This window comes from Cyclopterus lumpus, chromosome 24, assembly GCF_009769545.1.
Source record: "Cyclopterus lumpus isolate fCycLum1 chromosome 24, fCycLum1.pri, whole genome shotgun sequence".
Lineage (NCBI taxonomy): Eukaryota > Metazoa > Chordata > Actinopteri > Perciformes > Cyclopteridae > Cyclopterus > Cyclopterus lumpus.
The window spans coordinates 20,017,023-20,041,088 of NC_046989.1; the positions used below are offsets into that span (position 1 = coordinate 20,017,023).

The following is a 24,066-nucleotide window of genomic DNA, read 5'->3' on the forward strand; positions in this document are numbered from 1 at the left end:
TATTAACCTCTCAGTAAAAAAAAAAAAAAAAAAGCAAAGTGCAATTTAGCAGCATTATGAGTTTGATGTTTTCCCATTTTTAGTCTAATCTAGAATATCTATGGTAGGATCCCACATACTGTTCCACTTCACACTTTCAAAAATACTGATAACTTGAGTGTCTTGTATGAAAACATTGTCGCTTTGTTATGAATCTCAGGCACAGATGTTTTAATGACCACAGTCCTGATGAAGCCGACTCGCTGAGTATGTGAACGCACTACTATTAAGAAATAATATACCTACGGGTGTTTTTGCTCCCGAAATGAGTTTGTTTATTTATGAATATTTAATGTTGGTAAGAAATACAAAACACAGATGAGATGGCAATCACACTGAAAATACATGATTCATACTGTACAGCATACTGTATTTTGTTCTACATGTGCAAAACACTTTGGCACAGCCTTTCATGTAATCTGTAGCATACTGTATTTCACAACATTTCATGCATATTTCACATTTTGTTGCACAGCTGAGTTGCTGAATACACACCATTTAATCCTGTGAATATTTCATAATTTGGTGCAGTTTTCTATGTTTATAAATAGTTTGTGCGTATCTAATGCACGCCTTCACCATTTATTTTTGTCCCAGCCAAAACAAAGTGTAAATGTTTCCCGTTGGGTGGCAGCGATTCAGTCCCCACAAACACTGGCACGGCGACAGTCATCTGCTGGTCGCTCTTTTCAGTTTGCTTGCCAGACTAATCTCACTGGGGCTCCATCACAGGCCGCTGCTGAGAGCGCATCAAAACTGTGAAAATGGCTACTGTGACAGGCTCCTGGCATTCTCTCTATTTGGGGATGATGAGTACATTTGATACACTGTGGCCCTGTCCAAAAGCCATCAGCACAGCTCAACTCCACAGCTAGCTGCTGCAGCCCCTGGTCATGAATATCCTGCACCACCCACCTCCCTTCCAATCGACACCTGACTTTTATCTGTGTCTCTCCCCCCGCTCTCTCTCTGGCTCTCCATCCATCTACCCGTCTTTCTGTCTATTCTCTCTTCCTCCTCAGCCCACTATCCATCCAGCTATCCTTCTCTCCTTCATCAGCTCGCTGCTATTCTCTGTCTTCGCTCGTCTTCGTCTCAGCCAGAACTCTTCAGCTACAGCCACAATTATGGTATCATTAATCTACTTTTTCACTCACTTTATTCCTTTTCTCTTGTACTCTACCCATTTATATGTCTATCCGTCTCCCCTCTGTCAACTCATTCTCATCTACTCCATTAAATGCCTCTGCATTGCCTCCGTGGCTTCATTTCGTCTCGATTCACCCAGGTTCCTGTGTTTCTACCGCTTGCTTCCCCTCCATTTTCCTTCCATTCTCTCTCAGACATCAGCCAAAGCCGGGAGTAAACTCATCATTTATCGGGCCGCTCTGAATGGATGAATTAGACTGGCGGCTTCCACGCTCAGCTTAGCCTGAGTTCTGAGAGCGACAGAGATCGTGTCTCAGATACGGCTAATCATGTTTGGCCTCGCGAACGCGTTGGGATTTATCTCATTCCCGAGGAATTGTTTTGTCTGGATTTCAAGACAAAGATCTGCAGATATCTTGAAACGGTGCTCCTCACTCAGCCCGTTTCAGGCTGTGGGAATCGTGACATTGTGAGCATCAGAGCATGGATGAAGGTCTTTTTTTGTGTTTGAGTGCATATGTGTCTGTTCAAATGGAACACACACACACACACACCTACACACAGAGTAGTTAGGCCAAAGTGTGAAGCACAACCTCCGCCTGGCTCGGTCTACTGATTTAAAGATGCAAAGATTCTAACTCGTGCAAAAAGATAATGTAATCCAAAATCAAAGAGTACAAGGAATTAGAGTGTTATATAAGGACATTGGAATCCTCTCACGAAACAGAGACAAGCCCTGCAGTAATATGGGCTGTCACAAACGTACACACGATTGTAGGAGAGCTGCATGGAGAAAGGATAAGAAACAGGGATAAAAAGGAATTTGAGGACAAAAAAAGAATGGCGATATGTAAAGGCATAGTTAGAGAAGGGAGGGGGGGGGGGGGGGGGGTAATTAGAGAAAGGGAGAAACAAAGCAGTCAACTCACACACACACACACACACTGAACGCCCACACAAATGATGCAGTATGGGATGAGTGTGGTTCTATTGTTGAAGAGGAGAATGGGACTGGAGTGCAGGAGTTTTCTCTGTCTTATTTCTTAATAGTCAATAGTCAAATGTACAGTTATTATGTGTAAAAGGTGTTTGTGATAATCACTGTAGACATGTGGAGCATAGATGTGACCTAAGCAGATGTCTTGTAGGCCGAGTGGGAGCGACATCCTACCGTAGGCCTTTTATGTACTTTGAACCCTCAATCCCTTTTTTCTCAAAGGATAATTCTGGTTTATTACAAATTGGGTCCTTTGTAGTTTTAGCCACCATTTCTGTCAGTTATGATAACAACTCAAAGTAATTGCTGAGATCTGGGAACACAGCGACCTTGTACGTCTGACAGAGAAACCACTTGTTCTGTTTGTAAAGGGGTGGTCACAATACTAGAACACCTTTTAATATAATCCACTACAACCACTATAATAAAAATACTTTTTTCACCATGAAAGGGTTTTTTCTATTTCTTGGGAGTGTTTCCTGATCCGATGTGAGGTCCTGGGACAGGGATGTCGTATGTGTACAGATTGTAAAGCCCTCTGAGGGGAGTTTGTAATTTGTGATTTTGGGCTATAAAAAAATAATCTGAATTGAATTGAATTAAATTGGCACATTGGTGACGTGGTTATGTGAAGATGGTATCAAACTGACTTGCTCCTGAGACGTACAGTAAGCATTGTGATAACACCTTCAGTGACTACGTAGTAATGTTATCTCTTCAACAGTCTCACAGGGTTTTTGTTCCATATTGTTTTTTTTAATTTCAAATGGATTTATTTAAATGGATCCAAATGGATTTATATTCCAATTTATTTTCAAATTGGAAACTGTAATACAATAAAACCGCGTTTAGCTTGATTATCTAAAATACATAATTTGAAGATTGAAAGTGAGCACACACACTTCTCTTTTACAAATAATTTAAACTAAGAGTTTTGTTGAAAACTTATTTGATCGTTCGAGTGCTCGTGCTTTTTGCATCATCTGACAAATCTTTATAGTTTAGTCAGTAAATAAGTTAGTGAGTATAATGTTATTAAAACTGTGTGGAAAGCCAGACAATACTACAAAAACAAGGCCCACATTTTGATAAGGTGAGCATTCCCAAGAATAAGGAAATGTGTTTAAAACTGACCCAATATCGCTCTATTAGTAATTACAAGCAGGTCATGCTCTCTAAACCTCCTGCTGCCATTTAAAGGACTCTATACTTTGGGGGTCCAACTTTGCAAACACTGCTGTTTAAGCTTTGAATGACAAGCAATCCACCAGCACCTTTGTTCTCACCACTGAAAGAGGGCATGCCCAGATCCGGTAACTGTTTATTGAACCACCTGAGAGCTTTGTGGCGGCTGCTGCCTTCAAGTTAAGCATTAGAAGTGCGAGAAAGCAGTCGATGAGTCTGCACCCTAACATGTAATTACTCGTGAGAAGACAACGCCTTTACAAGGGAGGGAGGGCGGGAAAGAAAATCAATCATCCTTGAATTGCTTTCACTGAGTGTCCTGCAAATTACCCGTGCAGAAGAGAAAAATAAATGACCACGCATTCGATCCCCTAACCTCAACTCCATTCCAAGACAATGGCAGGCGGACAGAAAAGGGAAGAAACCTCAATGGAACCACTTGGAAGGAATCTAAAAAGCCAGAGCTCTTTCTGTTGTGCATTGCTAAAACTGAGAGGCATCTGAATGGACGCTGGCTTTGGATCATATATATCGACGTATTGACAGAAGGTTGAGAAAACAACCATTGCGCTCCGATGCAGACGGCACTTTCGGATAATTTGAAAATGGTAGGACTGAAATTACTGACAATGAAGGATGGAAAACAGTTGAGTTATTGTCTAATACAGGGCTCGGCTCTATAGCAGCGTGACACGAACTATCTCTGTGCAACAATGGTTGGTCTGATGAGAGTTTGATTCCTCCAATGAGTATGTGGAGGAGAAGTCACTGCTGTGCATGTTGTGTGCCACATGTTATGGAGTTTCTCAGTATTTTCCAGTATTAGTGTGTGCTGAAATGCCGTTATGAAACCCATCTAACTTTATCTGGTCAAAAAAAAGAAAAAGCGAGAGACAGCCGACGGCAAAAGAAAGCCAGAGACAGAAGAGATTAGCATCACCTGCGCTGGCATTGAACCAAACCAAAACAGCGTGCCAGGTCAGGCCAGGAGAGGAGGCTGCCCTGTCCTCGGTGATGGCAGGCAACTAGGAGCGTGCTGTAGGGCTGCTGAGACATCGGGCTGGGAAGTGAAAGGGATCAACTCCTATTTGTTTGCTCCTTACCACTGGGTAGAGTCAGCGTTTCTTTGCACAGTTTGTTTTCAAAGTTTGAAAAAAACAACAACTAGTGATGCGTGGTTGTATTTCTGGATACAATTCTGTTCACATTAGCTCCACATCTGGCAATATAGCACTATTGAATCTTCAATATTATTCTACATCTGTTTCTGTCCAATTACGTCTCGCTGGCACGGTACAATTTCACCTCAGAGATCAATGAAGTTTTATATCATCATCTGTTAGCCCAACTTCTCCTCCCCTCAACTGCCACTTTGCGCCCATGTTGCTACCCTGTGCGTCAGCTCAGTTTGACGGAGTGAAATTAAAGAGGGGTAATAAGGAACAAGTAAACAAAGGGGGGCTCTGTTAAGCTGGCTGGCAATGTAGACACCGAACGTGTCTACATTGGTTTGGAGACACAGTCAAAGACTCGCAGAGCCAACTCAATCTAATGGTCTGTTATGTAGAAGCAGGAGATGTGTTTTTCTCCCCTTCGTTCCCTCTCTCACCTAGTTAGCTGAGCGGCACATCTCTGTTCCAAGTGCCTGAGCCTCCACATGGAGCGGGCTGTGTCTGATGACCCTATTTGTATTCTGCTGCTGTGCTGCTTCAGCTGACCTGCCAATGAGAGATACAGGCAGGCAGCGTCTTTATCTGGCCAACAGGCCACCCTTGGTTCTGCCTCTATCCAATCCTTTGCTTGCCCAGCCACCAAATGCCTCTCCATGCCTTTCAGTCCCTTCCCTGAAATAAATGCTGCACAGCCAGATGCTGCACAGTTAATGCCTCTCGCAAGACAAAGGGCCGCGGCCTCTCCTGGGGAGTCAGGTGTGAGGGCATGAGAGTAGAGAAAGGGTTTGAGGCAGGGTGAGGCTACAGCCAGCTAGAGCTGCTGCATGCCTCTTGGTCTTCTGAGTTGAGGGAGTGAATCGCTTTTTTTATTCTTGGTGATGCCCTATGCTCAAACAAATAGATGGTGTCCAGTGGTTTTGCAATGATAATTTGACTCCTAACTTTAGCAGAAATCCATCAGACAGAGGAATAAGAGGGGCGGTACCTGTGGGGAAGTGTTCATTGACCGGCCAGTTGTCCACCTGCAAGGTGGCGTTACCCCCGTTCCTGGTGAATCGGACCAAATGGTATTTGCCGTCGTTTATCGCCGTTGTTGTCTCCTTAACGCTGATGTCTACTGTCCCAATGTTGAATGTCACACACACTTTGCCTTGTTCCTGGAAGAGACACAAAGAGAAGAAAGCAGTTATTGGTCTGATTCCAGCACTCAATGGTCAAAACATCTGAATACTTTATTGAATGGGCATTTGACATCAAACGCAGAGAACTCGACTTCTCAATGCGTCACATCTGTCGCTAAGCTAAAGAAAATGTGAACCGCTACTGTGCCAATATGCCACCTATTGTTGTGCAGTAACAAATGAATTATACAATAAACTAACTGTAAAACGTTTATTAAATCTACTGGGATGAATGCCCTCGGCTGGTGCTAATGGTGAACTACTCAAGAGAACCTGGGGACGCCAGCGCTACGCTTCATTATACCACTGTAATGTGAGGAAAATAGGCTGCCAGCAGAGATTGTAATGATGACTAATGCTCGTTGCAGCCTGTCACTGCAAAACAGGCAGGAGAGACGCCTTTTCTTACTGCTGTGGTCCTTACAAACTGTATGAATTCCATATGTTTTGTTCAGCTCCTAATGCTAAACCCGTTTTACCGTGTCCATAAATCGCCATTCCTCCACATCATCTCATGACTCCTCTCCCCTCGACCCCACTCATTTCCATGAGCTGCCAGCGTGTTTTATTGTGGCTGCTTGCATATTCACGGGCATGTAGGCGCGACATGCAAAAGGTTTTAGAGCGGCTTGAGCGAGCGGCGAAGGGGAAAGGCTGTGTTTTCTGTGTCGTGTGTTAAATCCCCCATAGGGAATCTCTCAGTATAATGAGCTACTTTAGAAGCCCGGCGCAGAGGAGCCGTTTCTCAAAACGAAACCAAAATTAAGCAGACTGACACCGGGAGCAGACACATTGTTAACTGATCAGCTGAGACTGGCCCTGCATGGCTAACTGCTACATTGCAGACCTTGATAGTGGAGTAGAATTGACCAGTGCTCGCTGGCTCTGAAGCGTTGCTGGATGGTTTCAACTTAAATGAGACACCTGCTGACCTCTATTGAATGTTACAGGCTCTTAATACTGCAGGAAAGCACTTAATAAGGCCAACCTATACTTTACTCAGTCCCTCATGCTTTTACACTCTTAAATATCCTCCATGTGATACTACAACGCTACTATACCTGCAGTGTACAGTAATAAATTAACGTGTCATTTCTTTGGTGCCGGCATGACCTCAGATTTTGTTCTCCGGCAAGACATTTTGCTGAGTTAGTTTACTCTTACTCTAAAAACATTTCTGCTGTATTCATAAAAAAGTAAATACATATGAGTCCATAACAAACATTAACCTTTAAATCAAGTTAGTTCGTACATTTCTAGTCCTTCAATAGAGCACCTAGAACACCTTGGGAGAGAGCAGACAGCTCTCTTTTTATTCATCTAAATTAGGGCCCTGTATTTGTCTTTCAGCAAGTGCAGAGCGTGGGGGGGTTGGGGGGTGGGGTGCATTCTCGTCCTAATATAAGGTACAGTGCATCCAGCAGAAAGGTGACCCCTCTTAAAGTTGTTAAGGAAAAAGAAAGTTGTTTCAGTAAAATGACTGCCTGCACTGACTGTAGTTTCCTCCAGTACCTCACACTGCCGAGGCGGTCTGAGGACCTGCACTGTATTCAATGCCTCACATTTAAAATGCCCGTTGTCTATTCGTAACAAGAGATACGGTGCTTGAGACCGTAATGCAAGGAACGACAGAGCAGTTCCAACAATCTCCAGCTCGACTAATAATGGAAAAAGAACGTCACCAAAGACACAAGAAAGCCATCTCCTAAAAGCCCGGGTCGGGCTCAGAGTGGGAGCCAGGCGAGCAGAATATCTGAATGCGCACTTAACGTGTCTGTCAGAGAGGTTGTAAATGGCCTCTTAATTTAAGTAGTTGTCATTAAAACTTACAGCAACAGGAAAATGAAGACGATAAAAGTGTGTTTGCGCAAGTGTGCGTGCACGCTTTAATGCACTTAGATTGGCTAATGTAAGCACACACAAGAATATGCTGATTTAATGTGACACGCCGATGTTCAGTGTGTGTGTTGCACCGTGAAGAATACTAGTGAAGCATCCTGGCTCTCCTGACTAATGACAGGACCTTTCCCCGGGATGAGAAAACACTGTGTGTGACGGCCGGAGCTCATACAAAGCACAGGCAGACACATCAGCACTAGTGCATCCACCGTGACCTTCAGAGGCTCTGGCAGCCCCGGCTCTACTGTGTGGTCGCATCAAAGCCACATCAGCGACCCACTAATACCTACAAACAAAGACAGATCGTCACCCTCCTGGCCCCGGAACAAACAAACAACAAAACACAACAATTGTACACCTCTGTTGCTGAGTGCATGCGGGCGGTGTGCAGAGGGGCGACTGTGAGAGGGAGAGCATAGCAGTGGCACAGCTCTCCCTCTCTCCCTCTCTCCCCCTCTTTTTCTGCACTACTCGCGTTGTCCGGCTACCCTCCCACCACCGCCACCCACCTGCCAGCCCACCCCCGCGCTGCAGCAATGTTTGATTGACAGATCCAATTACGCTTTTTATTGGCCTGTCGCTCGCAAGGCGGGAAGGCACTTCATTGTCTCCCGAGCAAAGGGGGAACATGGCTATTGTTCTTTTAGTGGAAAAGATGATGGCCACTATTCCAGGCGTAAACAAATGATGCAGAGAATCACTTTCAAACGTACACACTTGAACGCAGGCGGACTCTGAAACACACACACACACACACACAGAAAGTCATAGAATTTAACCTTGCACTAAAGAAGCTTTGCAGAAGCATTATGTGGCAAAAAATACAAAGCAATGTCCAAACATCTAATCAGTCACTCAACAGTCTAATTCTGACATCATTAGAGTGGGGAAGGTGGTAATTTAAATTTACCGGTAAGATGTGCTAAAGCCATTTAATACTCTAACATACTCCCACGCTCTCTTTTTAACGGCAATCACCAACGCCGACTGTTTTGCCGCTATAGGAATGCAATGAGATTATTCTGGCAGTTTGTCTGTGCGTCATTTAAGTGTACAGTATGTGTGGGCATGTTGTGTTCACACTCTGTGTAACTAAGACTGATGAATGTAATTCCAAGCCTCCCCTACTCCTCCGCTGCGAGCTGGCCCTGGCTGGGCACGAGGAGCTCCGGCGGTCCCACGTGACCCGCCACACACTGACATCAGTAATCAGGCCCGACGCAATCCAATTCAGGGCCGATCAATGTCTCCAACACATGCTGCGCCCGGGGCAGAGTGAAAGGAGAGAGAATCACTCAAAGCAGTGGTGGGCGATCCTGCAGAACGCCATCACGTACAACCCCTAGCAGACAACTGCTGTACAGGGGACGAGCCGCTCACAATGGACCCCATCCCCAGCCCGATGAATGGTCATCCTGCTAAGCCACAGACAGATATGGACACCTGAAAGCCATTCGGTGGAGGTGAGATGGGTAGAATTAGTAGATTTAGCTCTGCTGGGGAGAAATAAAGCTGACAAAAGAGGTATGGAGACTGAGAAAGAAATGGAGAAATGTATGTGGTTATGTGCCAGATATCTCTTATGAGAAGGTCAGAGAATGTTATTAAATGTTATTAAAGTGGGAGCTTTTCCCCCCCACAAAAGGTATTGCATTTCAATCAAACCTTGATTGAAATCTGGTACGGGCCCAGAGTAGTTGTAGCAGGATGACTCCAGTGGATCTATATTAAGTCTCAGTTGGGAGGGAGGAAGATCTGATATCTAGAATGTGAACATGTCCCAGGGTGGGAGTTTGGGTTACATATCCATCCTTTCATCTGACATCAGTGCTCAAGTTGGCTTTTGTGGTCGGGGGCCATCAAAAGTGGATCATAGAGGCAGTGGAAGTAGAATCAATAGAGAATAGAAGCTAGGACAACGGGAGACGTGGTGGATTGATGCACTTGGCCTTCACAGTGCCAAAGCCATTTATCGGCAGTAATTGACAGAGATAACTCATGGGCGGTGCAGTGATTTGTAGCTGTCTGTTCTTGTGCGCATCAGGCTCCAGACAGAAATGTGCTAAAGGATATGATGTTAGAGGCAGTTGAGGGGAGGAGTGTGTGTGCGCTGGCCTTTAGTGCCAGTCATTTCTTCATGTACAGAATGTACCGACGTCTCGACAGGCTCTCGGCTGGGCAAGAGCAGGCATATTACTCTTGAAATTGTGTAACACGATTGGTGAATTGAAAGCCCTTATTACAGAAAAATTGCTCTCTTTCCAAAATGAATTAATGGTTTCAATCATACAAAGCAAAAATACTCGTACAAACCAAAGTTTTGAAAAACTGGATCAATTTTGTCATTTTGTTTGGTCACTTTAATAGCGTCTCACAATGCAGACTGTTTTCATTGTATTCCTCCAGGTTTTTAGAAATCTGTCTACGACATTTCTGCCTTCAGTCTGTCAATATTCTATATTTTTCTAATTGTCAACAAATTTCATGAAAAGACTGAAACTAACAAGGATTGATTTTACTGGCTGAATTATTTTAATCATATCTAACACCTCCGTGCCACAGAGCTCTGTTATTGTCCTGAACTGCCAAGGTTCTTTATAACGAATACAGAGCATCAATGCAGCATATATATATATATTATTTATGTCAATATATAGAGCAGTAATGTCTACCTGAGATACTTCCTCTCTGTGTGTTCTAATCTGATCTGCTCTGTGCTTTCTTTCGATAGCAGCGTGTGCATTTTAGTGCATCAGGATCTCTGCATTGAATTCCGTATTGAGCACCTTTAAAAACATGAAAGAATCACACTTTTACACTGAATGACATGTGCCTTTGTGTCAATGAACATGGACTTTAAAGTTTATTTTGATGCAATGCCTTATCACCTCACGACAGCAAAAGATGTGTCTCAATCCGCCACTGAAAATAGTGCCCAAATATTTTACACATGTACTTTTCTTTTATTAGAAACCAAGAATTTGTCAGCTATTTTGAAAAATGTACATCTAAAATAGACCCAATGGGCCTGACAGAGTGGAGAAGTCAAAAAGTTGAGAGATGGACTACAAATGACTGATTTTGGTCTTTTCATGGGATTTGTTGTACCATAAGAACACAAGTAGAACACTAGCCATATGCCTTAATTTATGGCACTCACTGCATTGAATAATTACATTACTGTCAATGTCCCCGTCACTCTTTAAAATCCACAAAAGAGAAGACCTCATAGGGGCTGGTTCTTTGATAGAAAGTCTTTTCATGGAAAACCTTTTCTGGGGGGTTACACAGCGTAACAAAACCAATGAGGCACTCAAAATAGTTCAAACTTGTGTTTTTGGTGAGCACCAAATAAAAAAATATTCTCCCCCATCGTATTTGTGTGGCGGCAGAATCTCAGAGACAGATATCTCAAAACGTGGGCAGATGAACCAAAACTATCTGCGTGTTTGTGTAAACACCTGGTGTTATTATAATTTCAATGAACTGAAGGAATTACTGTCTTTAGCTGGCCGTGAAGGGGATGAACAGTTCTGAAAGTCATATAAAGTATTGAAAAAGAAAGAAGGGAGAAATGCATATTTGAATGTCCTGAATAAAGAACAATTTGAAACACACGCAGCTGCTCAGAGCACTGATGCATATGTAGTGCTGCTGACAGACAAGGACCACAAAAAGGCACTAATTCTGGAAAGATATAGTCTGCAGCGGGACTGAATAAAACACGGCAGACACGGTTTTACTTTCTCACATTAGGAGCAGAGCGCTGCAGGGTCCGCGGCTCTACTCCTGTACAACGGCAGTCTTAATGCACTCCTCAAATAAACATTGCTTTGAAAACTGTGAAACTCCATTAATCATTAATTGGCTCAAACGTTCATTCAGACATTCATAATCGGGAGCCGAGCTGTTGTGAGAGGCCGCGTGGGAGGATGTGCGGCGCAGAGGCCTGGTGCCTCTGAAATATTGATCAAACCTAAAAGAAGCCAGAAGTCTAACACAGGCTGTATTTCACACCTGAGAGAGCCAGGAAGGCCTTCATCAAATGGACAGGAACAAAATGGCTGCCAACTCACTCTACTTAGTGCTACTGCAGGTAATTGCTAAGGTAATACTAGCGAGTCCATTAGCCAGTTGGTTAATGCACAGGGGTGCCATCTAATGTTAGCCCTGACTGGAGAGGAAGAGTCATTGCATTTGGAATACAAACACAAGTTGCCGGGGAAGGTAATGGCTTTGACTCCAGCTCGGGCTCAATGTCAAACTCTTTGATCCTCTGCCGCAGAATATGAATCGCGCAGGGTCAGCCTCATCAATTATTTACACCGCTCTTTCTCTATTTCCTGTTTGTCCGCTCTTGTGGCTGTAACTTGCCCTGACACTAATGGCGGACGGCTTGGTGAAAACATTTATCAACGTTACCGCAGAGTCCTCTCCGGCTCCACACTATCACTTTCAGGCTTTTGGAACTTAGAGTACTGACAGTGCACTGATCCTAATCATCACTACTATACTTTACTGCTCGTCTCACTGTGCCGCATCGTCTCAGGAAAACACTGTCCCTGAAATAACCTTTGGTTGCTGCATCCTGTACCAATGAATCTGTTCTTCATGAACTATGTCAGTCCATCAGGAGGATGAACTCTGACCTCTGACCGAGCCTTGTCCAGCACATGTATAGTATTCCTAAATATATATCCACTATACATATACTGTCTACTGAAAATTACATCACTCATCTACACACTTACAGGTATGTTATTAATGCTTTTTACTCTCATTATAATGATTGTTATGTATTTCCCACGTGCCTTTCTAGCACAGCCTCAAGAGTGTAGCATTTCACTGCACACACCTCGTTATTATTGAGCATCGCAGGCACATAGGACCAATAAAACCCTTGAATATTAAATCCTCTCAAACCAGATATTGCTCTGTTTTTGGTCTTTGATTTTATTTTTGGTTTGACACTAAAGTAAGACAGATTGTCTCGAGGCCCGTTTATTTGCGAAAAACAAATAATTTTGCTTTTGATCAGTCCAAACATTCAAGCTATTCATTCATAGTAATATAAGTATTGACACAAATACTACAACCAAGAGCTATCAATGTTTCACCTTGAGAATATATATACGTACATATACTCATGTGCCTTTATAACATACATAACCAGATGTTCTTACATGTTGTCATTGATTGCCATGATAAACTGATTCTAGAGAATAGATCCATTTAACAGGAGTGTTGCTCAATCGGTGCTCACGGTCAGAATACTACAATATTTATAATGCATACTGCATAATTACAGGCTTGCTAAATCAAAGAAGCGTGGCAATGCTCTCTGAGGAAAAATGTGTGATATTAGGCTGTATAAATGAAATTGATTTGAAAAGTATAACTCGTTGCCAGTCCAGAACTTGTTGGACATGTAAGGGAACGTCCATGCTGGACCTGCTGCTATGTGTACTTCATTTACACCACGACAACATAAGGCCAACGACTACATGTAATCGGGCCATATGCAAATGCTAAGAGCCTCAACCGCCTGCATGCGCACACACACACACATGCACGCACGCATGCACGCACCCAACCACACACACACACACATACACATACACATAGACACACACATGCACGCACGCACGCACGCACGCACGCACGCACGCACGCACGCACGCACGCACGCACGCACGCACCCAACCACACACACACACACATACACACACACACACACACACACACATCCACGGCTCTATTCATGCTCTGGTTGGGCTGAGTTTCGCAGCAGCTGTTAAGAAGGTGCTGAGAATGACTCTTTAGTTTGATTGCATTTACACAGTGAACATTGTGATTTGATTTCTTTAGCTCTGCACCAGTGTCCGCTAAAGAAAGAGCAGCTTTGTGTGACCTCACACTGCACCGTGATGGGCCACATGGTCCCTGAGCGTCAGGGGGCTCGTTCAGAAAAAAAAGAAAGAAAAAAAAGTAGCCAATGAATGGGATATTTGGAATAATATGCTGTGAAAGTCCATTAGGGACTAGGCTAATGAAATTGAAACAGCTTGGTGATCAAATTAGAATCTGTTCGGCAGATATTTAATTTAATGTGCTGCTGAATTCCAGCACTTTCTATTTGGTAGCCCCAATAAATCAAGCAGGGACACACTTCATCCTACATCCTCTTCTCCCCTCATTTATTGAACAACTTCCCTGTATTTGCACACAGCATACACACTATTTCTGAAACAAAAGAGACTAAAGTGTTTACGTGAAATTAAATGAAAGCCATAAAGCACCAGTGTACCACACACACACACAAAAATACAATCACAAAGCAACTTTATCTTTGACCTTTCAGTGTGTTCACCCATAGAGAATACCTTCAGTCACAATCACATGCCTCGCTGCAGTTGCTTGGCAAAGAGCAAGCGGCAAACTCTGGTGCTGAAAACTAAAGACACAAGCTGCAGTGCCTTAAAAGGCCACCTGAGCTACAATACAATACAATAGTTATTGCATATAGACCCCTATGATAAAATGAAATAAATCTGTTTACAACCTGGTAAAAAAAACCTGTTTGGTCTCTCTAGCCGATACCCCTATTCATGTATACGGGAGGATGTCTTAAAGTCATGTATCATTAAGGGCTTTGAGTGACAGGTGGGTGCCGTCTAAAGTCGGTTAAGAGCCACCCACTTTGAACTCTTTGAGCTCTGCAGAAACCCATGGGTGACGTCATGGAGACACCGGCCATATTTGACACAGTCTATGGTAAAGAGTCACAAGGTGAAATGATTTGCATCGGCACACAAAAGCTTCCAGCTTGTTTGAAGAGCTGCCCTCTGCATTTGGCACGCTCTCCTTCACATGTCTGGGCTAACATGCAAAGCAAAACCACACTAGGAGAATGGAAAGTAAACAGTCAACAGTAGCTATTTCAGATAGAGGTAGATAGATCATCCCAAATATCAAAACTGGATGGTAATTACGAATAAAAAAAGAAAAAAGGGCTGTTTCTAATCAGAGTGGCTCTCTTGTCTCGTGTGTGGTAGCCATAAACAAGTCTTTGACTATTGAGCACAGCTTGGACCACAGTTCATTGAGTGAGGAAAAAAAGAGACGGAGAAAAGGAGAGAGAGACTGCTTCTCCTCCATCTGTTTATGTACACATATTATTCTGGGCACGCACTTCCAGGCACAAACAGACAGGCTGATGAATGTAAACACACACACGTACACAGTGTTTTAAATAAAAAGAAGTTTTGTCCCATCCCTTGTTTGTCCTTTGTTGTCTCCGCATGGCGCCATAAAATAAAAAGACACACGCGCCTGCGAACAGGTGTTGAAATGCTAACGCTAATGGCTGGCATCTACAGCAGACAGGGTTCTTATCTCTCGCAGGGCCCGTGTCAGCTCTAGATTGTGGAGGGCGAAGTGAAGTAGAAGAGGGGAAGGCTGCTTGTTCCCCAATCACAGGAGATGATGAGGCAGAAAAAAGGGGCCAACACTGGGGCCAAAGCTAGTTAGATCAACACGAAACACGCTGGCACCAGAGGGCCCGGGCGGTCTGTTGCTAAGGGTAACCTGCCTGGGATCCAGACTCTACCCACCACCTTGACTGCTGAGGTGTCAGGGATGAAAGGAGAGGGAAGAGAATGAAGCGAGAGAGAGAGAGAGAGAGAGAGAGAGAGAGAGATGAAAGGATGAAAGTGGACATGTTGAGAAAAAAAATACAAGAGAAGAGAGACCAATGAGGTGAGAGGAGAGACTGCAGAAAAATGATTAAGTGAGAATAAAGTGCATTAGGCACCTCGCTCCAGAGCACACTCTTTTTTTTCATCTTCTTCCATTTCTCTCTTTAATAGTCTACTCAAGAGGAGATTCATTTCATTTTGATTTGAGATTCATTTAGTTTCAGATCCACCAAGTCTCGCTGTGATGATATCAATTGGTGGGTGGCTCCCTCCCACTGAGCAGTGAAGACACAGACTGCCGCTGTTTAAATTTGCACCATTTGCGCTGTAATTGCTTCAACTAGCAGAGATTATGATTTGGTAAGAGGATACAGTAAATATACAGCTGCCATAAACACATTTATAATGGAGATTTATTTAATGGGGCTTTGAGATTTGAACATATATATTACCTGTGCGACAAGTTTGTGGTACTTGTAATTTCCATTTTATGGTACTTTATATATTTATTCCACTACATTATTAAGGGAAATATTGTACTTTCTACTTCCCTCCATGTATCTGATAGGTGTAGTTACATTTCTGATTAAGATTGTACATACAAACACATGATAAGTTTCCAGAACCAATGGTTCCCAACCTTTGAACCCTGTGACTCTTTTTGTCTGCTTGTCATGTTCCAGACGTTTATGAGTTATTAGCAATTCCAACAAAAATACATTAAAAAAAATGTAATTTAATGAAGATTGTTTTTTCTTTCTTCCTGCCCCATTAACGATGTCACATACTGTATTCAGCTGATGGCCCTTTGAGGGTGCTGTAGGGACACCTCAAAGTCGTTAGCTGCTCCTCAATTCAATTAAATTCAATTCAGTTTATTTTGTACAGCCCAAAATCACAAACTCCCCTCAGAGGGCTTTACAATCTGTACACATACGACACGCCTGACCTTTGACCTCATATGGGGTCAGGAAAAACTCCCAAAAAAGGGAATACACCTTCAGGAGAGCAACAGAGGAGAATCCCTCTCCCCGGATGGACAGAAGCAACCAGCTATAATCGTAAAATGGTACTAACTATCTATATATATATATATCTATATTGTATATACTACAATGTTTTGGTAGAACCAATACCTTTCTGCCAATACCTTCAGTATATTTAGCTACCTAATACTTGTGTACTTGAAGTACGATTTTGAATACATGACTTTATTTGTAAAACTATTTCAATTCATGTATGCAAACGTTTGGTCAAGTGAAAGGAAAGGAGCTGAAAACCTCTTCCACTTCTTTCGTTTAATGACAGTGTGTGTCTTTACCCTGAGCCCTCATTCAGAACGCGGCGCTGTGACCTCGGCCAAATATCATGTAATGTATGAATGAACACCTGAATGGGCATAATGCAGCAGCCGAGTCAAAACTCTCCTGCGGCGATGGCTCAGAAGCCACACTGGGCAACATATGCCATCTCTGCATGCATGGCTGCCATGTCAGCTTGATACTGGTCAACAGTCCAAGTCTCACTTTGCATTTATTCATTTCCAATTCATGACCACATCCGGCACATTAGAGCAGTGTTAAATCAACCAGAACCACACCAAACTCCCTGGAATACATAACAAAGTTGATGATTCCTGATGATTGATTCAAGACGTTTGTGAAGCAATTGTTTGACTGTTGGTTAGGCTCCACCCCTACGTACTGGAGCGATAGGGTATACTGTAGATGTCATCAGCGGGGGATGACTGCATTGTATAAAGGAGATAAGATGATTATTTTCTGGGAAAAGTGAAATTGGGGAGTGGGTTACACCAGGGTTCTTTGAGATAAGTCGAGCGATCAGACCCCCGGCTGCTAAGCAGCATGGGGGAATCTCAGCAGCTGTCTAAATGTGTCAATGCCGTTTAGAGTTACTTTCATATATGTCAGAGGGCACAGGGAGAAATAAATACAGCAAAAGAACAAACAAACTAAACTAAAGTGAGCAGAACATATAGGAGACAGAGAAAGAGGGGCACAGAACTTGAGACATGAAAAGCCAGCACCTAAATTGGCTGAATAAATGGGATAACATCTAGGTCAGTCTGTCTCTCCCACTTCAAGGAGCATTGAGGCAATTGGCCTACTTCCTCAATGCTTAGGACACTTTCAGGGCAAGCTGTCATCAAACTGAGTCTCCCCGATACATCTGAATATGGTGAAGTATTGTTTGTGAACAAAACAACAGTAACTTTGCAGTTATGTCTACTTACATCCTCGTAGCATGCGTGTCCTTCCCTGTTAATTATTCTGCCTAATTATTTCTTCCCGTTATATCGAAAAGGCATTCTTTTTCATTAGATTAATTGGCCCAAAAGTAATAAAGCACCAGTCATTTTTTAAGGCAATTTTCTTTTCCATAATATGAAACAGCTAAAAGATAAGTGTATATCAAAGGCTCAGTAGATAGCACTCATTGCTGCTCTCCTCTCTCCCGATGGACAGGCTGCCTGCAGAGAGCAGCCATGAAATCTAGGTGATTGGAATGCAAGGAGCTGCCGATGTAATTGCGAGAAACGGCATTAATGTTAATCAGGGACTCCAGATGATTGCCTATGCTGATGTCTTCTTGCATGTTGGTAGCCGTGCATGCATGCTGATATGCGCCGCCTGTTGAAAGTATGTCAGAGTGCACGATCAAAGCAGCTGATGCGCTTATCTTTGTGCTTTATCTTTTTCATTTATAATTGTCCGGGTTTGGAGGGTTGTGATGGTTGCCGACTAATGCAAGAGAGGCGTGTGAAAACGGGAGGGATTAGTGTGCACGTCGATGTATTTTCCCACGTAGCAAAGAGAATTATGGATCTAGATAGGTGTGTTGGCGCGTATATATACAGTATAGCTTTATCTTTTTTCCATTCAGTGTTAACTGCACACAGGTTCACAGAGGGCATGGAGCAGAGAGCCAGAGAAAGTGACAAATATATTGTCTATCTTGCGAGACAGTGGGAGGTTATTTTTAAATGTCACAGCGACTCTCAAGGTCGGTCCCAGGTCAGCATGTGTCGCTGCTCCTCAACAAGACTCATTGCTGCGTCACACACACACACACACACACACGCCCCATAATCAGCATCTCTCACCTTGACTGCTCGAGAGTTGACTTCATACTGAAGGGTGTCTCTGAACCCAGGCCTATCCTGATCTGCAATAGGCTCCTTTCAAATACAAAGAACTTTTCTTTCCATCAAGCATGCCCTCACAGTTTGACCAATGTTAGCTTTAAAAAAGAAAGAAAAAGGCAGAGATGCAGAAAAGAAACAAAGAGCGGTGCCGCCTGACAAAAACCCATATAACCACAGAGGCCATTTTCCCTTGGCTAATGTCGAGTGAGCAAGCAACACTCCAAAGGAGTTAGGGGAGATAGAAAGCTTGCTCATGCACGAAGTCTCGTGTGCATAATCTTGATGAAAAGCACCAAAACAAACCAGTGATGAATAGTTCAGATGGCTACACAGCCCTCCTTTAAGGCCTACACCTCCTGCTGCTTCCTTCCCCATCTGTGTTCACCAGCACACATTACTCTCCCCAGGCTTTTCTTTTCACCTCCCTGCTCACCTGCACCACGAACTAAACCACACTCCTGCAACTTCTTCTTCTTCTTTCAGCAAAACGATGTAAGGAAATAATGTGCTGCCTCCTTCTCTGCCAGATGCTGTGGAGACTCTGGGTCAGGTGGCAGAAGAGTCCTCAAATCTTGTACTACATATCTAACAATAAAGCAAGGAATCTGTCTATGTTCTTCACATACCTCTGGTATCCACAGACTCCTCTGGTTGTATAGAAGTCTATGCTTCATGTGTTAAAGCTGCATTCTCTCTCCTGACCACCAGGGGGCGACTCCTCTGGTTGTATAGAAGTCTATGCTTCATGTGTTAAAGCTGCATTCTCTCTACTGACCACCTGGGGGCGACTCCTCTGGTTGTATAGAAGTCTATGCTTTATGTGTTAAAGCTGCATTCTCTCTCCTGACCACCAGGGGGCGACTCCTCTGGTTGTATAGAAGTCTATGCTTCATGTGTTACAGCTGCATTCTCTCTCCTGACCATCAGGGGGCGACTCCTCTGGTTGTATAGAAGTCTATGCTTCATGTGTTCAAGCTGCATTCTCTCTACTGACCACCAGAGGGTGACTCCTCTGGTTGTATAGAAGTCTATGCTTCATGTGTTAAAGCTGCATTCTCTCTCCTGACCACCAGGGGGCGACTCCTCTGGTTGTATAGAAGTCTATGCTTCATGTGTTAAAGCTGCATTCTCTCTCCTGACCACCAGGGGGTGACTCCTCTGGTTGTATAGAAGTCTATGCTTCATGTGTTAAAGCTGCATTCTCTCTCCTGACCACCAGGGGGCGACTCCTCTGGTTGAAGAACTCTAAATGGACCATCATTTTGTAAATGATGGTCCATTTAGAGTCACATAGACAATAAAGCAGGATGTGCTTTAGGGCGGGGCAACCTTATAATGGACAGGTCTCTACCACGACGTTGTCTGGTCTGGGAGTTGTCCGTGTTCTCAGCTTCCAACTTGAACTTGAATCCAAGTTTTCCCTTTATTCAAATTAATTGTAACTTTTTGTTTGGTCGGCTACAAATGTCTTATTCAGCGGTTGGTTGTTCTTAGCTCCTCCCTCTCGTGTCACTTTTTGTCCGTCACAAAATGCCAAACTGGAGGTTCCAAAAGCCATAGTCTATTTACGTTAAAAACGGACATAATTACTTTCCACCACTGTTGAGTGTCTGTTATTTCAGCCTCGCTGTTGGGTGAGTTTATCTGTCCGAGAAGGCGTCCTTACACCACCGCCCCTGAAGGCAGATTAGACACACTGCACTGACTCTCTACCTCCTTCTATCACTGCTTTTCCTCTCTCTCCATATCTCTAGTCCTTGTCTGGTGCGCCCACTCCCCATCACAATCCCTCTCTCAAGCTGTCACCATCTCTGTCCTCTTTTTTATTCTCTATACCTCTCCCGCCCCTCTCCGCCTGCTATTTGCCAGTGTGTGCTCCATTGAGCCAGGACTGTGAACGGGTTACAGTAGTGGAGAGGGGAGGTCCACCAGGATCAGCCATGAGATGCACAGATGGGCCTCCTTGTCCATTCACTTCGACTGTTGACACAGGTTATAGCATCACAATGCACCGTGTATCTCACTCCCCCCTTCCCGCTGAGGTGGAGTTAAGCTAGTGCAACAATGTCAGAGGATGCTTTATATAATGTCTAAATACACGGCTGACACTGTAAAAAAAAATCAATAATGTTTTCCTCAGTTGCTGATGACTTTTTGTTGCCAATAGCATTCCTGTGCAATAGCGTTAGCCGTACATATCCATTCAGGAAATGTAAAAACTTACACTTCAGGCAGTTAGACAATAATTGCAAACCCCTCAATATCCTAACAGTAAGAGTCTGTGGGCACAATAAGCTCAAATAAACTAAAACCAAAACAGGGTTTAATCTCCTGCCTGCCAGCTCGGCAGAAGACATTTTTCATAGTGAATTTTATAATTAGAGTATTATCCAACTTGTACCCTCCCCCGAGTGGCAGCATTGGCACACAAGAGGAGAAGGTCCCTTGGAGGCTTTTCCGAGCAAAAGGCATATGTAATGAGTCACGAGGTCCCTCTTCGCTCCAAATGACATTAATTGCTGTCCAGGCAGAAGCCTGTTGAAAAACTGCCAACACATTATAAACACACACAGCAGCTCTGTTTTTTTCTTCTCAAATGTGTGCAATTGCATCATATGTCATATGGAAATCTATCAGAGAACATGTGAGTCTTCTCAGCAATACAGAAAATCTAATGAGTATGTACTTCTTAATCTGTGTATTGTTTTATTGTAATTATGAAGCGCCTTGTGACCCTGGTCTGCGAAAGGCGCTGTACAAATACATTTTACTTACTTACTTACTATATTTTTAAGGGAATGAGCTGGAAAGAAAAGAAAAGATGTCTGTCTTTCATTTCTGGTCTTGGGTCAGTCTGGCATGTTCTAGCTAGATGTGATTAAATTAAAGATAATGTGGGAAGAATGAATAATCCATACCTTCAGCCTTCAAACACACTTAATCAAAGGGGCATATAATTCAGGAGGTGGGGGGTGGGGGGGGGGGGCTTTCACCCACGTTCATGGTTTTTACATCTGTCTCCTTTGTGCTGACTCATACTGCCACGGCCGTGGGCTTAGATGGAGGGCAGGACGGAGGGGAGGTAAGGACCCGTTTAAACACACAGCTACAATGACCTAATCTCACTCCTTATAGACCACACAGAACACACCTATTTCCACCTTAACAAACATCTTACATTTGGTTAATACAGTTGGATGATTGTTTTAATACTCTCCAGAATTCCAGCATTTAGTACTTTTTAATTTCAATTTGAGATGATGTGACTTGCTAGAATGGGTCAAGATCCAAAACAATTGGATCCTACATTAGTGCGAGAGATAATGTATTTTCATGTAGAACAGAATGATATGGCATCATATATTTGTTGATTCTATTTTATATCAATAATCAGAGTCCTGCAAGATCACTGAAGTTATTGAATACATATATATAATATAGATGTTAGTTCCATCCTATTTTAGTTTAATGTAATGCTTGCCTGCAATCTAAAACTGCATTCATGGACACATGTTAACATTGTCCATGTTTAACTGCCCTGCTGTGCCCTAACTAGTGGAACAAAAGATTTGTTTTAAAATACACAGTCCATTCATTTACAGTTACATATCAGTTCCTACACTGGAGTTAAACAGCAGAAAATTGAAGGCGATCACTCCGATAGAAAATAATTGCCAGAATGCAGTGAGGATCATGTATTGATTAAATATGATAGTTCAAAGAATAGGAGTATATTTTTCCTTCCATTTTCCTTTGCTTCTATAACCTTAAAAGTGACCCCTTGCAAAAACTAGTCAAAAACGCACATCTCAGAGTTACACAAACCATGGCATACACATACAAAAGGTCATAATATTGGTCCACTTGGGCGCCCATTATGACTGGATGCTATCGGGGGTCACGGCCTCTTCGGAGCTAGCTTTGACCTCACAGGAAATGGGCTGTTCGCGTGTGTGTCTATGTGTGTGCGTGATGGGGCACAGAAGGAGCGCGTTGCAGAACTGGAGCTCACACTAAAAATAGAAAATATGTTGGGTTTTTTCCACACTAGAGAGACAGAGGAAATGGCTGAGGGCAATGGAGGAGCAGAACAAGAGATGTGGAGATGGAAGACTTGGCTGTCATGTCCTTGGCCATCTGCCTCGCTGCCTGCCCAGAATGTTAGAGGATCAATACAACTTTGAGAAACACTCCATAACCTTCAGCGATTCAGTGCTTATAATAATTCTATATGAGAGTCATCCAGTACAACATATATTGTATCCCTATAGATTGGTTTTCTGACAATCCCAGCTTCATAAAAAAGTGATATAGTCTGCTTTGTCTCCTTAATGGGAGTCAATAATGGGAGGATTAAAAAAATACTAACTGGCACTCGGTGAAATGCACAGGTACTCACTTTCTCATTTTCAATCCATCTGTGAAGGAGCTTCACACTCAAATTTGATCCCCTCCTCTATTTTTATTTTTTTTTGCAGTGAGAGAGAGACACAACTTCTTGCTGGTGCTTAATCCTCCATGAATACATTTGCAGTGTGTACATATGTGTATGTATCTGTGTGTTTGTGAGCCACCCAATCTGCCACACTGTTATTGAAGGCAGAAGATTTTTTTTTTGCTTTCTTTCCGCTAGATTTATTTTCTAATGTTGACGTTTATCACTTGAGCAGGCCTGCAATCCCCCCCCCCCACACCCTTCATGTCGATAATCCGAGGGAGTCAATTTGCGAAAATGTGAATCTCTTTCTTTTATTTGGTTTTACCCCCCTCCCCCTCTCTCTCCATCTCTGTCTCTTTGTCCTGTGGCGGCTCAGGTGAGAGGCAGGCAGAAGAGCGCTAAGTGGCTGTAACGGGTAAACGGCGAGCCTCACGGGTGGATTTAGGAGTGTCTTCGGAGCCGAGATGGCACCTAGCCTTGTGTGTGGAACAAACCTCCATCGATTCCAAATCCATCTGATCTTTCATTAGGTGCTCGTCACAAGCCGAGCACACACAGCATCGGGTGAACAGAAAGTACTCGCTGGCGCGGCTGCTGACTGACGTGAGGTGCTTGGATCTGAGTGAGCATGCCGTGTAAATGCAGTTCTGTGCTGTTGGGCTGCATGCTGCCCCTTCACTGACTCAATGAACTTGATATCTGTTGATAGAACCAGCCCGAGATGTCAGAAACGTCTCTGTTTTCTTTTTACATATTTAACAAACGGGATCCAACAGGTTCATGAGTGAAGTTTAGAGGTGCTGGGACATTGATTAGCCTGATCAGGGCCAGACGGCGTCTCCAGTCATTATGCTAAGCTAAGCTAACCAATTGCTGGCTGTGGTCTCACACTTACCCTACAGACATGAGGGTGATCTCTATCTTCTCATGCAAAGTGAATGATTTCTTGTGGCTAGCTGGACACTAGGTAGAGGTTTTGCTCAGACTTGGAGGGTGAGTGTGGTGGCTGGGGCGTGGTTAGGCTCAGCTGCGGAGAGGTGTGGGGGAGTGGTTCAGGGAACAGGTGCTGGGAATTGGCCTCAGCTGCAGGGAATCAAGGCCTGAGTGAGTCTGCCCTATATATGGGGCATACAGTTGGAGGCA

At 43.5% G+C, this 24,066-nt stretch overlaps 1 protein-coding gene across 1 annotated transcript in view; it reads right to left on the minus strand.

The window, feature by feature from the left end:
- The window catches only part of LOC117727272 (neurexin-3b), a 195,761-nt gene that overhangs the window by 33,304 nt on the left and 138,391 nt on the right, over positions 1–24,066 (minus strand). Inside the window, exon 13 of the mRNA XM_034527479.1 lies at positions 5,528–5,699. Within this exon, the coding sequence (XP_034383370.1) occupies positions 5,528–5,699 (172 nt within the window). The remainder of the gene's footprint in view (positions 1–5,527; positions 5,700–24,066) is intronic.